Raw genomic sequence first — 17790 nt, forward strand, 5'->3', positions numbered from 1 at the left:
CTTGCCAAAACTATAGTTTGTTAACAAGAAATATGTGGAGTGGTTGAAAAACGAGTTTTAGTGACTCCAACCTAAGTGTATGTAAATTTCCGACTGTAACTGGACTGAAATTGATTAAACTCTGGTCTAAGTGTTTATATATTCAAATTGGTTTAGGTCTACAGTTTTCATATTTGGAAACTGTTCAGTTTGGCAAAGGCACTAATTGTTGTTCGAAGGAATGCCTGCATCTTTCCTTTCCTTTCCCTCCCACATATCTGTAATAAATTCTTCTGATTCCTCTGGTACTCAAAGTTTCATAAAGGAGACATGTTTGTAAGCGTTTTAATCAGATTTCACAGACCAGTGTGTCATCATGGTCTATCATGTGACTTAAACCTTATACTTTTGGCCCGTTTTCTGGTGTGGGCGTTTGATGTTGTACTGTAGGCTATAATGTTTCTTTATGATGCTAGCCTAAAGCTTTCTTAATGAGCCAGATATGGACCTTATCCTCTTCTTCAAAGAATGTAGAGTCTATATTTCCCTCAAACTGTGCCCAAAGAAATTATTTCAAGAGAAAATTCAAAGCCAAAATTCAAATCCAACCCACAAGAAAAACCATCAATCTTCTCTGGAACATAAATTCAAACTGAACTGAGAAATGCTAAACATTCTCCTCTCTAGATGATCAAGGACATAGATATACTGGCATTGCAATCACCTCGCAGACAAAGCCAGAACCAAGTGAGCATTGCGAGACTATCTTGCTGGGCTAGCTACATACATTCACAAAAATGGCCTTTGTATCTACAGAGGTGTTTTCAGGGGAATCTGGGATTTTCAGAGAGGATCGTGGATATGGAGGAAGCTGTCACGTTAAGTATTCATGCACAAATCTCAGGGTAAAGAAATTTGTAATTATCATGTAACATATGTAAGTATCACGATAATTGTCAGAGAAAATATGTATGTTTGGAACTTGCATCCTAAAGACTGAAGGATTTACTGTAGAATGTGGAATATTGTCACAAAAGACTCAGCTGTGAAACACTGCTGACCCCTCATGGTCAGTTCAAAGTTCAACACCATGTCTATGAAGACTAATCCAAAAGGAAGATGGCCTGACTGACACACCAGCGACGCCACATACATTTACATATTAGTAATTTAGTAGACGCTCTTATCCAGAGCATTTTACAGGAGCAATTAGGATGAACCGTCTTGCTCAAGGGCACAACGGATCGGGGATTTGATCCAGTGATCTTTTGGTTACTGCTCCAACACTATTAACTGTTAGTCTACATGCCACTACCTAGAGATAATGGGTTTATGTTAGGTGGCATTCAATGACATCCTGAAGCTCATTGCATCCTAGAAAAGACGAAACACTTTCTCTTAAATGGAAATTGCAGATTTCACCCTATCATTAAAGATAAGAATCAATTATCGGAGGATGAATCCGAATCAGATTGAGCATGTGATTGAGGAAACACGAGCAAATTATGAATCTAAAAAACAATCAATAGGAGAATGATAAGAACAATGCACCCTCTCTCTAAATTCACCACATGACCATTTCATGGCTTATTTTCCACAAAGGCACTTCTGGTGCACCATGCAATTAATCTTGTGACAAATGTTCCATACACATTATTACTGAAATATTTAACAGGAGAATTCATCTTTACACATATTATCCTCCAGTAAGTGCTAATTGAATGTGGGTAGAGGTCAGCCCAACCCTCAAACCCACTTCATTATCGCCACACTTCTCACGCTCTACTGGGACAAACAAAAAAAGGGAAAGTACAAAATATGTAATTTGACAAGGGACTCACATCTCTGGGAAACCATTTTTTTATTGTATAAAGAGTTGTAGCCCTAAATTTATTTCACATAGAGGGAGCTGCAGTAGGGTCAAAACAAGGCAGTAACAGCCTGTTCAGGAGTCTCTCTCAGTTAGGCCAAATGGACACAGGCGGGACAATGTCCATCTGCCTATAGTCCATTGTTTATAAGACATCTATAGAAAGTCTGACCCTGTGCATCTTCTAGCTGTCTCAGCTGACTCTCCTTTCTTACCAGGGCATTGAGGCAGACACAGCGAGACGTCAGGCCGGCAGAGGACATTGTGTATGTAGGTCACCCAGCGACCTGTGTCGTATCGTGTGACAGCCACAGCGGTCACTGTCTCTGCGCTGTGGTGCCGGCCGCCCAGCGGGAGGTGGGATAGGGATTGGAGTGGACAGACCACGGTGGGGCAGAGCACAGAGGCCCCCAACACGTCAGCATGAACTTTCTCATTTCCTCCCTTAACGACTTTGACATTATCAGGCCAGGCAGTGCAATGTCCAGCCGCATTACTCTCACCGGGCCTACATTATTCATAATGGCCGGAATGGTGAAGGGATACTGTAAGAGGCAGTGCTAGGGTTCAGATGACTGGAGAGACAACATGGTAAAGGGATAGGAGGCAGTACTAGGGTTCAGATGACTGGAGAGACAACATGGTAAAGGGATAGGAGGCAGTACTAGGGTTCAGATGACTGGAGAGACATGGTGAAGCAGTTGAAGTAGGTTTTAAATACACTGCTCAAAAAAATAAAGGGAACACTAAAATAACACATCCTAGATCTGAATGAATGAAATATTCTTATTAAATACTTTTTTCTTTACATAGTTGAATGTGCTGACAACAAAATCACACAAAAATTATCAATGGAAATCAAATTTATCAACCCATGGAGTTCTGGATTTGGAGTCACACTCAAAGTTAAAGTGGAAAACCACAGTACAGGCTGATCCAACTTTGATGTAATGTCCTTAAAACAAGTCAAAATGAGGCTCAGTAGTGTGTGTGGCCTCCACGTGCCTGTATGACCTCCCTACAACACCTGGGCATGCTCCTGATGAGGTGGCGGATGGTCTCCTGAGGGATCTCCTCCCAGACCTGGACTAAAGCATCCGCCAACTCCTGGACAGTCTGTGGTGCAACGTGGCATTGGTGGATGGAGCGAGACATGATGTCCCAGATGTGCTCAATTGGATTCAGGTCTGGGGAACGGGCGGGCCAGTCCATAGCATCAATGCCTTCCTCTTGCAGGAACTGCTGACACACTCCAGCCACATGAGGTCTAGCATTGTCTTGCATTAGGAGGAACCTAGGGCCAACCGCACCAGCATATGGTCTCACAAGGGGTCTGAGGATCTCATCTCGGTACCTAATGGCAGTCAGGCTACCTCTGGCGAGCACATGGAGGGCTGTGCAGCCCCCAAAGAAATGCCACCCCACACCATGACTGACCCACCGCCAAACCGGTCATGCTGGAGGATGTTGCAGGCAGCAGAACGTTCTCCACGGCGGCTCCAGACTGTCACGTCTGTCACATGTGCTCAGTGTGAACCTGCTTCCATCTGTGAAGAGCACAGGGCGCCAGTGGCGAATTTGCCAATCTTGGTGTTCTCTGGCAAATGCCAAACGTCCTGCACGGTGTTGGGCTGTAAGCACAACCCCCGCCTGTGGACGTCGGGCCCTCATACCACCCTCATGGAGTCTGTTTCTGACCGTTTGAGCAGACACATGCACATTTGTGGCCTGCTGGAGGTCATTTTGCAGGGCTCTGGCAGTGCTCCACCTGCTCCTCCTTGCACAAAGGCGGAGGTAGCGGTCCTGCTGCTGGGTTGTTGCCCTCCTACGGCCTCCTCCACGTCTCCTGATGTACTGGCCTGTCTCCTGGTAGCGCCTCCATGCTCTGGACACTACGCTGACAGACACAGCAAACCTTCTTGCCACAGCTCGCATTGATGTGCCATCCTTGATGAGCTGCACTACCTGAGCCACTTGTGTGGGTTGTAGACTCCGTCTCATGCTACCACTAGAGTGAAAGCACCGCCAGCATTCAAAAGTGACCAAAACATCAGCCAGGACGCATAGGAACTGAGAAGTGGTCTGTGGTCACCACCTGCAGAACCACTCCTTTATTGGGGGTGTCTTGCTAATTGCCTATAATTTCCACCTGTTGTCTATTCCATTTGCACAACAGCATGTGAAATTTATTGTCAATCAGTGTTGCTTCCTAAGTGGACAGTTTGATTTCACAGAAGTGTGATTGACTTGGAGTTACATTGTGTTGTTTAAGTGTTCCCTTTATTTTTTTGAGCAGTGTATATTCCTTTTCTGACTGACACTAAACCCCACAAATGTATTATACATTTCTGAAAGACATAACATAATGCAGACTTGTTTACATTTTTGTTATTTAGCAGACACTCTTATCCAGAGCAACTTACATGAGGTATTAGGGCTAAGTGCCTTGCTCAAGTGCACAATGAGATTTTCACCTAGCCGGCTCGGGGATTCGAACCAGTGACCATTCCGTTACTGGCCCAACGCTCTTAGCCAGCAGATTTTCTGTGTGTGACAAATTAACATATATGGATAAAGAAATCTTAAAATAAAAGCTCTGATATGCCCTTTATTCAATACTAACATCAAATCTCATTTAAGTTTTCTGCAACAATGACCAAGTTCTCAAACTGTCTTGTCCCTTGAATATAAATGGAAAGACAGTGCTATCTAGTGTTCACAAATGGAAGCACATCTGACAAATTTCTGCACTTTCACAGTATGATACTTTCTTCTCAAAATGATGTATTTAATCAAAAGATAACATAGCATATATCATATGAATACTTGCATTGCTGTACATGGCTCACTCTGTAGGCTTCCTAAAGGCTTTCTATCAGAATGGGATAGAGAGGATCTTATCGGTTGTAAGGGTGCATTGAGGAGGCAGCCTTGATGTTTGTCTTGATGTTGCATGGCATTTTCCCTGAAAAATGTAATAAACAAATCAGTTACAGACCAGTCTTTTTCTCAATACCTGAATGGCCTGGTACATTTAAAGTAACTTTTTGTCCAGCACTAGAAATAATCTGTGTCTGAGAAACCAACTGCCCTTATTATTCAAGTCTATAGAACCTTGAGTTATGGCCTTAAAGTGAATAAACCACTTAACTGTAGCAAAGCAAGACTCAGGTCTATATGACATACAGGATCTTCATACCTGGCTGTCCTTGCTGCTGAGGAGCACCAGGCCCCATGCCTTGCTGCTGGCCTGAACCCCCACCGATGGTGACCTGCTGTAAGGTGGGACCTCCGCTCATTATGGGCCCTTGTCCTGTGTGTCCAGGGGCCACAGGACCAGGGGGCCTGCACTTCGAAAGCCCCTTCCCAAATCCCACCGCTGCCACCAGTGCATTGGTGTCAGCAGGGTTGAAAGATGGTTTGTTCTGCCGTATGGCTAAAACAGAGAGTAGAGCGCATAAGTATAAACTCCATACCATGGATTTTAGATTAGACCGCCTGTACATCTTGAGTACATAAGCATCAATAAACTCCATAACAGTTCTTACTTAACTTATCTGTAAATGTTCTCAGGAAAAAAGGGAACCTTGGTTCAATCAGTGTACCTGCACTGTCTGCATCTCTGTCATCGCGAGGATTGTTCAGTTTCTCCAGTAGATTTGAACAGAGTTTGTTCAGTGTCTGGATTTGTTTCTGTTGGGAGAAAAACAAGGCATTATTTTGTTACTCATTGCTTCCAACTTGAGTTGTTGGATAGCTAGACTACAATGTGCATGAGTGCATTACATGACAAGCACCATTTTACTTGGAATTGTGTCTTCCCACCACACAACATGAGGTTGTGTTCATTAGGGCATATGTAACAAAACTGTTATAGTACCGTAACCTCACTCCACAGCTTGAAATGTACGCACATACGTTCGCAAACAGTCACGTGTGTTTGAGAGGCAGATGACCCTGGTATGAGCCGTTGTACGGCCAGTGTGCCGAGAAAGGGAGGAAGCTCACCTGCTAAGCAAGCACAGTAACATCCGTCACGCTGGCTTGAAGTGGCTTCAATATTTTATTATCCTTTTCAGCAACGGGTGGATGTATAATTTCACTCAGTAGTATGAAAATTATACAGGTTTCCTTATGTGAACCAGGGAGCTGCTTTCCTCTCAAACTGCGGTATGATTAGATGAAGACCAAGTCGGTTTACCTGTGCCACCTCAGGTCCTATCCGGGCAGCTTCCGCACTCAGCTGTTTCTCCTGCTCCTCCACCTCAGGATCAGGCTTGGTGCGCAGGTGATCCGGCACAATCTCATGGCTGAACACAGGCACGCGTTGCTCTGTCAGTTTCTGGAGAGAGGGGGCAGTGTGTACGGCGGTAAGCAAAGACTAGGGTATGTCACAACCGATAAATCCATGATAATCGAAAATTTCAATAAGCATTTCTCTACGGCTGGCCATGCTTTCCTCCTGGCTACCACAACCCCGGCCAACAGCTCCGCACCCCTCGAAGCTACTTGCCCGAGCCTCCCCAGCTTCTCCTTCACCCAAATCCAGATCGCAGATGTTCTGAAAGAGCTGCAAAACCTGGACCCGTACAAATCAGCTGGGATAGACAATCTGGACCCTCTCTTTCTAAAATGATCCACCGCCATTGTTGCAACTCCTATTACCAGTCTGTTCAACCTCTCATTTCGTCCGAGATCCCTAAAGTTTGGAAAGCTGCCGCGATCATCCCCCTCTTCAAAGGGGATAACACTCTAGACCCAAACTGTTATAGACCTATATCCATCCTGCCCTGCCTTTCTAAAGTCCTTCAAAGCCAAGTTAATAAACAGATCACTGACCAATTTGAATCCCACCGTACCTTCTCCACTGTGCAATCCGGTTTCCGAGCTGGTCACGGGTGCACCTCAGCCACGCTCAAGGTACTAAACGATATCATAACCGCCATCGATAAAAGACAGTACTGTGCAGCCGTCTTCATCGACCTGGCCAAGGCTTTTGACTCTGTCAATCACCGTATTCTTATTGGCAGACTCAATAGCCTTGGTTCTGACTTCCGGCGCCGACCGAGATGGCCACCTCGCTTCGCGTTCCTAGGAAACTATGCAGTATTTTGTTGTTTTATGTGTTATTCCTTACATTGGTACCCCAGGTAATCTTAGGTTTCCTTACATATATTCAGTAGTTCCTCCCGACTGTAAGAGCAACGTCAACTCACCATCGTTACAACCAGGAATATGACTCTCCCGAAGCGGATCCTGTGTTTTGCCTTCCACCCAATACAATGGATCTGATCCCAGCCGGTGACCCTAAACAACGATGCCGTAAAAGGGGCAAACGAGGCGGTCTCCTGGTCAGGCTTCGGAGACGGGCACATCGCGCTCCACTCCCTAGCATACTACTCGCCAATGTCCAGTCTCTTGACAATAAGGTTGATGAAATCCGAGCACGGGTAACATTCCAGAGAGACATCAGGGATTGTAACGTTCTTTGCTTCACGGAAACATGGCTCACTCGAGAGACGCTAACGGAGTTGGTGCAGCCAGCTGGTTTCTTCACGCATCGCGCCGACAGAAACAAACATCTTTCTGGTAAGAAGAGGGGCGGGGGTGTATGCCTTATGATCAACGAGACGTGGTGTGATCATAACAACATACAGGACCTCAAGTCATTCTGTTCACCAGATTTAGAATTCCTCACAATCAAATGTCGACCGCATTATCTACCAAGGGAATTCTCTTCGATTATAATCATAGCCGTATATATTCCCCCCCAAGCAGACACGTCGATGGCCCTGAACAAACTTTATCTGACTCTTTGTAAACTGGAAACCACACACCCTGAGGCTGCATTCATCGTAGCTGGGGATTTTAACAAGGCTAATCTGAAAACAAAACTCCCTAAATTCTATCAGCATATCGATTGTGCTACCAGGGCTGGTAAAACCTTGGATCATTGTTATACTAACTTCCGCGACGCATATAAGGCCCTCCCCCGCCCTCCTTTCGGAAAAGCTGACCACGACTCCATTTTGTTGCTTCCAGCCTACAAACAGAAACTAAAACAGCAAGCTCCCGAGCTCAGGTCTGTTCAACGCTGGTCCGACCAAACTGATTCCACGCTTCAAGACTGCTTCGATCACGTGGATTGGGATATGTTCCGCATTGCGTCCAACAACAACATTGACGAATATGCTGATTCGGTGAGCGAGTTCATTAGAAAGTGCATTGACGATGTCGTACCCACAGCAACGATTAAAACATTCCCAAACCAGAAACCGTGGATTGATGCCAGCATTCGTGTGAAACTGAAAGCGCGAACCACTGCTTTTAACCAGGGCAAGGTGACCGGAAACATGACCGAATAAAAACAGTGTAGCTATTCCCTCCGCAAGGCAATCAAACAAGCTAAGTCCCAGTATAGAGACAAAGTAGAGTCGCAATTCAACAGCTCAGACACAAGAGGTATGTGGCAGGGTCTACAGTCAATCACGGATTACAAAAAGAAAACCAGCCCCGTCGCGGACCAGGATGTCTTGCTCCCAGACAGACTAAATAACTTTTTTGCTCGCTTTGAGAACAATACAGTGCCACTGACACGGCCCGCTACCAAAACCTGCGGGCTCTCCTTCACTGCAGCCGAGGTGAGTAAAACATTTAAACGTGTTAACCCTCGCAAGGCTGCAGGCCCAGACGGCATTCCCAGCCGCGTCCTCAGAGCATGCGCAGACCAGCTGGCTGGTGTGTTTAAGGACATATTCAATCAACCCTTATCCCAGTCTGCTGTTCCCACATGCTTCAAGAGGGCCACCATTGTTCCTGTTCCCAAGAAAGCTAAGGTAACTGAGCTAAACGACTACCGCCCCGTAGCACTCACATCCGTCATCATGAAGTGCTTTGAGAGACTAGTCAAGGACCATATTACCTCCACCCTACCTGACACCCTAGACCCACTCCAATTTGCTTACCGACCCAATAGGTCCACAGATGACGCAATCGCAACCACACTGCACACTGCCCTAACCCATCTGGACAAGAGGAATACCTATGTGAGAATGCTGTTCATCGACTACAGCTCAGCATTTAACACCATAGTACCCTCCAAACTCGTCATCAAGCTCGAGACCCTGGGTCTCGACCCCGCCCTGTGCATCTGGGTCCTGGACTTCCTGACGGGCCGCACCCAGGTGGTGAGGGTAGGTAACAACATCTCCACCCCGCTGATCCTCAACACTGGGGCCCCACAAGGGTGCGTTCTGAGCCCTCTCCTGTACTCCCTGTTCACCCACGACTGCGTGGCCATGCACGCCTCCAACTCAATCATCAAGTTTGCGGACGACACTACAGTGGTAGGCTTGATTACCAACAACGACGAGACGGCCTACAGGGAGGAGGTGAGGGCCCTCGGAGTGTGGTGTCAGGGAAATAACCTCACACTCAACGTCAACAAAACAAAGGAGATGATTGTGGACTTCAGGAAACAGCAGAGGGAGCACCCCCCTATCCACATCGACGGGACAGTAGTGGAGAAGGTGGAAAGTTTTAAGTTCCTCGGTGTACACATCACGGACAAACTGAATTGGTCCACCCACACAGACAGCGTTGTGAAGAAGGCGCAGCAGCGCCTCTTCAACCTCAGGAGGCTGAAGAAATTCGGCTTGTCACCAAAAGCACTCACAAACTTCTACAGATGCACAATCGAGAGCATCCTGTCGGGCTGTATCACCGCCTGGTACGGCAACTGCTCCGCCCACAACCGTAAGGCACTCCAGAGGGTAGTGAGGTCTGCACAACGCATCACCGGGGGCAAACTACCTGCCCTCCAGGACACCTACACACCACCCGATGTCACAGGAAGGCCATAAAGATCATCAAGGACAACAACCACCCGAGCCACTGCCTGTTCACCCCGCTATCATCCAGAAGGCGAGGTCAGTACAGGTGCATCAAAGCAGGGACCGAGAGACTGAAAAACAGCTTCTATCTCAAGGCCATCAGACTGTTAAACAGCCACCACTAACATTTAGTGGCCGCTGCCAACATACTGACTCAACTCCAGCCACTTTAATAATGGGAATTGATGGAAATTATGTAAAAATGTATCACTAGCCACTTTAAACAATGCCACTTAATATAATGTTTACATACCCTACATTACTCATCTCATATGTATATGTATATACTGTACTGTATATCATCCACTGCATCTTGCCATCTTTATGTAATACATGTATCACTAGCCACTTTAAACTATGGCACTTTATATTTACATACCCTACATTACTCATCTCATATGTATAGACTGTACACTATACCATCTACTGCATCTTGCCTATGCCGTTCTGTACCATCACTCATTCATATATCTTTATGTACATATTCTTTATCCCTTTACACTTGTGTGTATAAGGTAGTAGTTGTGGAATTGTTAGGTTAGATTACTTGTTGGTTATTACTGCATTGTCGGAACTAGAAGCACAAGCATTTCGCTACACTCGCATTAACATCTGCTAACCATGTGTATGTGACAAATAACATTTGATTTGATTTGATTTGGTTTCTCAAATGACTGCCTCGCCTGGTTCACCAACTACTTCTCAGACAGAGTTCAGTGTGTCAAATCGGAGGGCCTGTTGTCCGGACCTCTGGCAGTCTCTATGGGGGTGACACAGAGTTCAATTCTCGGGCCGACTCTTTTCTCTATACATATCAACGATGTCGCTCTTGCTGCGGGTGATTCCCTGATCCACCTCTACGCAGATGACACCATTCTGTATACATCTGGCCCTTCTTTGGACACTGTGTTAACTAACCTCCAAACGAGCTTCAATGCCATATAACACTCCTTCCGTGGCCTCCAACTGCTCTTAAATGCTAGCAAAAATAAATGCATGCTTTTCAACCGTTCGCTGCCCGCACCCACCCGCCCGCCCGACTAGCATCACTACTCTGGACGGTCACTACTCTGGACGGTTCTGACCTAGAATACGTGGACAACTACAAATACCTAGGTGTCTGGCTAGACTGTAAACTCTCCTTCCAAACTTATATCAAACATCTCAAATCCAAAGTTAAATCTAGAAATCGGCTTTCTATTTTGCAACAAAGCCTCCTTCACTCACGCCGCCAAACTTACCCTAGTAAAACTGACTATCCTACCGATCCTTGACTTCGTCGATGTCATCTACAAAATAGATTCCAATACTCTACTCAGCAAATTGGATGCAGTCTATCACAGTGCCATCCGTTTTGTTACCAAAGCGCCTTATACCACCCACCACTGCGACCTGTATGCTCTAGTCGGCTGCCCCTCGCTACATAATCATCGCAAAACCCACTGGCTCCAGGTCATCTACAAGTCTATCTCACTGGTCATCCCCAAAGCCAACACCTCCTTTGGCCGCCTTTCCTTCCAGTTCTCTGCTGCCAGTGACTGGAACAAATTGCAAAAATCGCTGAAGCTGGAGACTTACATTTCCCTCACCAACTTTAAACAACAGCCATCTGAGCAGCTAACCGATCGCTGCAGCTATACATAGTCCATCTGTAAATAGCCCACCCAATCTACCTACCTCTTCCCCATATTGTTTTTATTTACTTTTCTGCTCTTTTGCACACCAGTATCACTACTTACACACCATCATCTGCTCATCTATCACTCCAGTGTTGATCTGCGAAATTGTAATTACTTTGTTACTATGGCCTATTTATTGCCATAGGTCCTCATACCATTTGCACACACTGTATATAGTAGAGGTCGACCGATGAATCGGAATGGCCGATTAATTAGGGCCGATTTCAAGTTATCATAACAATCGGAAATCGGTATTTTGGGACACCGATTTGGCCGAATATTTATGTTGAATTTTTTTACACTTTTATTTAATCTTTATTTAACTAGGCAAGTCAGTTAAGAACACATTCTTATTTTCAATGACGGCCTAGGAACGGTGGGTTAACTGCCTCGTTCAGGGGCAGAACGACATATTTTTACCTTGTCAGCTCGGGGGATTCAATCTTGCAACCTTACAGTTAACTAGTCCAACGCTCTAACCACCTGATTACATTGCACTCCACGAGGAGCCTGCCTGTTAAGCGAATGCAGTAGAAGCCAAGGTAAGTTGCTAGCTAGCATTAAACTTATCTTATAAAAAACAATCAATCATAATCACTAGTTAACTACACATGGTTGATGATATTACTAGTTTATCTAGCGTGTCCTGCGTTGCATATAATCGATGCGGTGCATATCGTTGCTCCAATGTGTACCTAACCATAAACATCAATGCCTTTCTTAAAATCAATACACAGAAGTATATATTTTTAAACCTGCATATTTAGCTAAAAGAAATCCAGGTTAGCAGGCAATATTAACCAGGTGAAATTGTGTCACTTCTCTTGCGTTCATTGCACGCAGAGTCAGGGTATATGCAACAGTTTGGCAGAGAGAGTTGTAACAGAGTTACACATGGAATAAACAATAAACAAGCCAATTACACAATAAACAAGTCAATGACACAGTAGAAAAAAGAAAGTCTGTATACAGTGTGTGAAAAAGGCACGAGGTGGTAGGCAATAAATAGGCCATAGGAGCGCATAATTACAATTTCGCAGATTAATACTGTAGTGATAAATGAGCAGATGATGATGTGCAAGTAGAGATACTGGTGTGCAAAAGAGCATAAAAGTAAATAAAAACAATATGGGGATGAGGTAGGTAGATTGGGTGGGCTATTTACAGATGGACTATGTACAGCTGCAGCGATCGGTTAGCTGCTGAGAAAGTTGGTGAGGGAAATAAGTCTCCAGCTTCAGCGATTTTTGCAATTCGTTCCAGTCAATGGCAGCAGAGAACTGGAAGGAAAGGCGGCCAAATGAGGTGTTGGCTTTGGGGATGATCAGTGAGATATACCTGCTGGAACGTGTGCTACGGGTGGGTGTTGTTATCGTGACCAGTGACCTGAGATAAGGCGGAGCTTTACCTAGCATAGACTTATAGATGACCTGGAGCCAGTGGGTCTGGCGACGAATATGTAGAGAGGGCTAGCCGACTAGAGCATACAGGTCGCAGTGGTGGGTGGTATAAGGTGATTTGGTAACAAAACGGATGGCACTGTGATAGACTGCATCCAGTTTGTGAAATGTGAAATGGCTAGCTAGTTAGCGGGGTGCGCGCTAATAGCGTTTCAAACGTCACTCGCTCTGAGACTTGGAGTGGTTATTCCCCTTGCTCTGCATTGTTAACGCTGCTTCGAGGGTGGCTGTTGTCGATGTGTTCCTGGTTCGAGCCCAGGTAGGAGCAAGGAGAGGAACGGAAGCTATACTCTTACACTGGCAATACTAAAGTGCCTATAAGAACATCCAATAGGTCAAAGGTTAATGAAATACAAATGGTATAGAGAGAAATAGTCCTATAATAACTACAACCTAAAACTTCTTACCTGGGAATATTGAAGACTCATGTTAAAAGGAACCACCAGCTTTCATATGTTCTCATGTTCTGAGCAAGGAACTTAAACGTTAGCTTTCTTACATGGCACATATTGCACTTTTACTTTCTTCTCCAACACTTTGTTTTTGCATTATTTAAACCAAATTGAACATGTTTCATTATTTATTTGAGGCTAAATTGATTTTATTGATGTATTATATTAAGTTAAAATAAGTGTTCATTCAGTATTGTTGTAATTGTCAATCTTACAAATAAATAATAAAAAAAAGAAAAATAAATAAATTCGGCCGATTAATCGGTATCGGCTTTTTTGGTCCTCCAATAAATCGGTATCGGTGTTGAAAAATCATAATCGGTCGACCTCTAGTATATAGACTTTCTTTTTTTCCTATTGTGTTGACTGTACGCTTCTTAATTCCATGTAACTCTGTGTTGTTGTTTCTGTCGCACTGCTTTGCTTTATCTTGGCCAGGTCGCAGTTGTAATTGAGAACTTGTTTTCAACTAGCCTACCTGGTTAAATAAAGGTGAAATAAAAAAAATAAAAAAATAAATGTGTGTCTGAAAAACTATCCTACTCTTGGCTGGTTAAACCAGACTCAATGCTGTTCTCACCATTGTTTCACTGCCTGAGTACAGCATTCAGTCTGGTTTAACCAGGCTAATCCTCATCCACAGAAAAGATACTCACAGCTAGTTCTTCATCCCTGTCTGGAGACAACAGCAGGGGGATGATGATCTGCTGGCGGAAAGATGGCGTCTTCTCATTCCGCAACAGTTTATTGATGGTGTTCAACTGACCGGACAAGAGGGCAAAGTTGTCCAACACAGAGGGCCTATTGTCCAAGTATAGAGAGACAACAACTTCATGAATTAACTATTAGAGTACATTTATTTTCATACAATTATATTAATTTTTCCAAATAGGTAACCAAGTCTCGCAATTACTTTCAGCAATGCCATCCAAAAGCAACACTGGGACCTAGCTAGTTTTCTCCAAATGTATCATATGCAATTTATTTACAAAGCCATTTTTACATCAGCCGATGTCACAAAGTGCTATACAGAAACCTAGTCTAAATACCCAAACAGCAAGCAATGCAGATGTAGAAGCACGGTGGTTAAAAAAACTCCCTAGAATGGAAGGAACCTAGGAAGAAACCAGGCAAGCATACGAACTAAAGTTAGCTAACGGCCAACTGCTTTCTTCTGGAAAATGTGAAGTCCAAGATGGACAAAGGGGGCGTTGTTGGAGCTGTGTTTCTGGACCTAAGGAAGGCTTTTGATACTGTTAACCATGAGATTCTCATCACAAAATTGTCCAAGTTCAACTTTTCCCCCGATGCCTTAAGATGGATGAAATCATACCTTGAAGGCAGAACTCAGTGTGTCAGAGTGAGCAATGAGCTGTCGCCCACTCTTAGCTATGATGTGGTGCGTGCCTCAAGGGTCAATACTGGGGCCCCTCCTGTTCAGCCTGTACATGAATGATCTGCCTTCTGTCTGTACTGGGTCTGAAGTTCAAATGTATGCAGATGATACAGTGATATATGTGCATGCAATGAGCAAACAACAAGCTGCACAATAACTCACTACTGTAATGGTCCAGGTTACAAAGTGGCCCAGTGACTCGTGTTTGCATCTCAATGTGAAAAAAACTGTTTGCATGTTCTTCACAAAGAGGGCAACAGATGCTACTGAGACAGATGTCTATGTGTCAGGGGAGAAGCTCCAGGTGGTATCTGATTTTAAGTACCTTGGCATCATACTTGATTCCAGCCCCTCTTTTAAAAAGCATGTGAAAAAGGTAATTCAGATAACCAAATTCAACCTAGCTAATTTCCGATTTATACGAAATTGTTTGACTACAGAGGTAGCAAAACTGTACTTCAAATCTATGATACTCCCCCACTTAACATACTGCTTGCCTAGTTGGGCCCAAGCTGGCTGTACAACATTAAAACCTATTCAGTCTGTCTACAAACAGGCTCTCAAAGTGCTTGATAGGAAGCCCAATAGCCATCATCCCTGTTACATCCTCAGAAAGCATGAGCTCCTGAGTTGGGAAAATCTTGTGCAATACACCGACGCATGTCTTGTATTCAAGATCCTAAATGGCCTGGCTCCCCCTCCACTCAGTATTTTTGTTAAACAGAAAACCCAAACATACGGCAGCAGATCCACAAGGTCTGCCATGACAGGTGACTGTATAGTTCCCTTAAGGAAAAGCACCTTCAGTAAATCCGCTTTCTCTGTGAGAGCTTCCCATGTCTGGAATACACTGCCATCAGACACACATAACTGCACCACATATCACACTTTCACAAAATGCATGAAGACATGGCTAAAGGTCAATCAGATTCGTGAACATAATCCCTAGCTGTGTATTGCCGCTTTCCATGTTGTCTGTTGCTTGTGAGGTGTGGAAACACTTTTTTGCATTTATGAATTTTGCCTGGCTGATTTTTGTTCTATGTTGCTCTATCTGTATGCTACGTCTTGCTTGTCCTATGTTGCTCTGTCTGTATGCTATGTCTTGCGTGTCCTATGTTGCTCTGCGTGTGCTCACTGCTCAATGATTGTCTATGTTGTAATTGGTTTTAATAACCTGCCATGGGACTGCGGTTGAAAATCGGCACTTTTACTGAAACGTTGATTAATGTGCTTTGTCCCTGTAAAAATAAAATAAACTCAACTAACTAACGTTAGTGTTTAGCTCGTCACTTGCTAGGTAGCAGATTGTAACCGGCTAATGTGATGCTGTCAGCCATCTGGGAACAAAGCAGCTAATTGTCTGACAAGACGATAGCAGCTAAGTTGGTCACTTACCATGTCAGTCGTTCATACTCGTTTTCCAACTTGTAGATGAAACTGTGAAGAGCGTTTTTTAGATGAGCTACGCGGGAAATAAGCGATTCCACGGATGCGTCCAGCAATTTTTCTTCCCGTTGCTTGACAGAAAAAAAAAGACAGATTTTATTAATAACGCGTTAACATTTAGCTCTTAGTAAGTCGCTAGCAGTAACTTGGGGCAACGTTAGCTGAATACAAATAAGCATGTCATGCGCTATGAGGAACTGTACTTCATTTAAGACAATTGACTGGTTCAGAATTTAACATTTTGTAGAAAAGTCACCTTACCTGCATTTTTATTAGGGTAGCGAACCTGCTGGCTAGCGAAATAAATATCTACCGGAAGTAAATAATGAGTGCAACAGTGAGCATGCTCCGCTCAGAATCATTTTGCTTTACGTTTTAAGTTCCAAACCTTTGTAATTAGCCAGACAACCGTGTGTTACTTTGAGTCGTTATGCCGTGAAATTCTCAATAAAATATGTTATACCACTTATCTGCACTCTTTTTCAGAAAGCTGGCATATTGGAATCAAAAGTAGAACTACAAAACCGTTGAAGGCCTATCTGTTGTACTCCGGTGGAGAGACGAAGACGGAAGCATCCAGGTCACGTGGGGTTTATAACTAAATAAACAAAATACAACAACGACGAGCCTGCAGTCGTGTATGAAAACGAAGTGAACAAGTCATATGTCAGCCGGTGCCTGCCGATATCCACGGACTTTCATAGAATCCGCTAACGTTGGTTATGCCATACAAGGCATGGCAGACAAACAGAACAATGAGGTAATTTACTGAGGTTCATGTGTTTGTAACTCTGAGTTGCCACTAGCTTGTTAAACTAACTAACTTCTCCAATTCATTTCAAACAGTCAGCAGAGTAACTAGAGCTAGGGGTGTTGCAAAGCGCTCGCGCCTGAACTGACCTAGCAGACTAAACTACACTCCATGGTGAAGGAAGTGGAGTTTAGTCCGCTAGAAGTGAGCATACCAAAGATGTTCCCTGTATTTGCTGTCAAATACAAGGGACAATTACAACAACTAGCTAGCCATATCAAACGTATCTTATGCATTAGCTTGACAGGCCATATAAAGCTATAGACCGGTTGTTTTGCCAGTGTCATGCCGTGCGTCACATGAGTCGAATTGGGATCCGATTGCTGCTCATTTAGCTTTGTCACCCATTTTATGGCATATGATACTGTCAGGAAGACTTCACACAGAATATACAAATTGATTTAATGTATTTTAATGTGATTAAGACGTGTTGTGACAGAAGTCAAGTATCTTGCTAATATGTAGGCTATTAAATCACATTACTGAACAAAGGGCAGAGTCCTTCCCTTGCAGACCAGATAATTGATTATTTTAGTTTCTGAGGATGTCAAAGTTCATCAATATGTTGGCAGAAGCAGGGTCCAGGACAACATCCTGACTCTTCTCAAAGGGCTCTGTCATTTTTTTCACGAGATAACACCAAATGTTCTAATTCTTTGTCTTCTTTTTCAGGTGGAGGAGGCAGACCAGGTGTACCTGCTAATGAAGGAGGAGTACCGTATCTCACGCAACGTACGTCTGGCCTGGTTCCTGGGCAAGCTCAATCAGGTCATCTGGCCGGTTCCAAAGTCTGAACTGGTGG

The 17790-nt window shown here is 44.2% G+C and overlaps 2 protein-coding genes across 3 annotated transcripts in view; one reads left to right on the top strand and one right to left on the bottom strand.

Moving 5' to 3' along the window:
- Positions 1 to 1823: 1823 nt before the first annotated feature.
- On the bottom strand, positions 1824 to 16585 carry LOC139541394 (mediator of RNA polymerase II transcription subunit 8-like). 2 transcript variants are annotated; one of them, XM_071345999.1, is made up of 7 exons: positions 16439 to 16585; positions 16127 to 16248; positions 13989 to 14133; positions 6051 to 6191; positions 5455 to 5542; positions 5049 to 5285; positions 4438 to 4814 (listed from the first exon to the last, which is right to left on the bottom strand). In XM_071345999.1, the coding sequence occupies exons 1-7, from the start codon at positions 16442 to 16444 to the stop codon at positions 4747 to 4749; spliced, it is 807 nt and encodes a 268-aa protein (XP_071202100.1). In that variant the 5' UTR covers positions 16445 to 16585; the 3' UTR covers positions 4438 to 4746. The 2 variants fall into 2 exon arrangements, with proteins under 2 accessions (XP_071202101.1, XP_071202100.1); XM_071346000.1 differs by lacking the exon at positions 13989 to 14133 and having other exon boundaries at positions 1824 to 4814.
- A 168-nt stretch (positions 16586 to 16753) lies between these two features.
- Positions 16754 to 17790, top strand: part of LOC139541390 (KICSTOR complex protein SZT2-like) — a 173931-nt gene continuing 172894 nt past the window's right edge. Inside the window, exons 1-2 of the mRNA XM_071345992.1 lie at positions 16754 to 16937; positions 17661 to 17786. Of these exons, the coding sequence (XP_071202093.1) occupies positions 16842 to 16937; positions 17661 to 17786 (222 nt within the window). The 5' untranslated portion in view covers positions 16754 to 16841. The remainder of the gene's footprint in view (positions 16938 to 17660; positions 17787 to 17790) is intronic.

This window comes from Salvelinus alpinus, chromosome 16 (assembly GCF_045679555.1).
Source record: "Salvelinus alpinus chromosome 16, SLU_Salpinus.1, whole genome shotgun sequence".
NCBI classification, from domain to species: domain Eukaryota; kingdom Metazoa; phylum Chordata; class Actinopteri; order Salmoniformes; family Salmonidae; genus Salvelinus; species Salvelinus alpinus.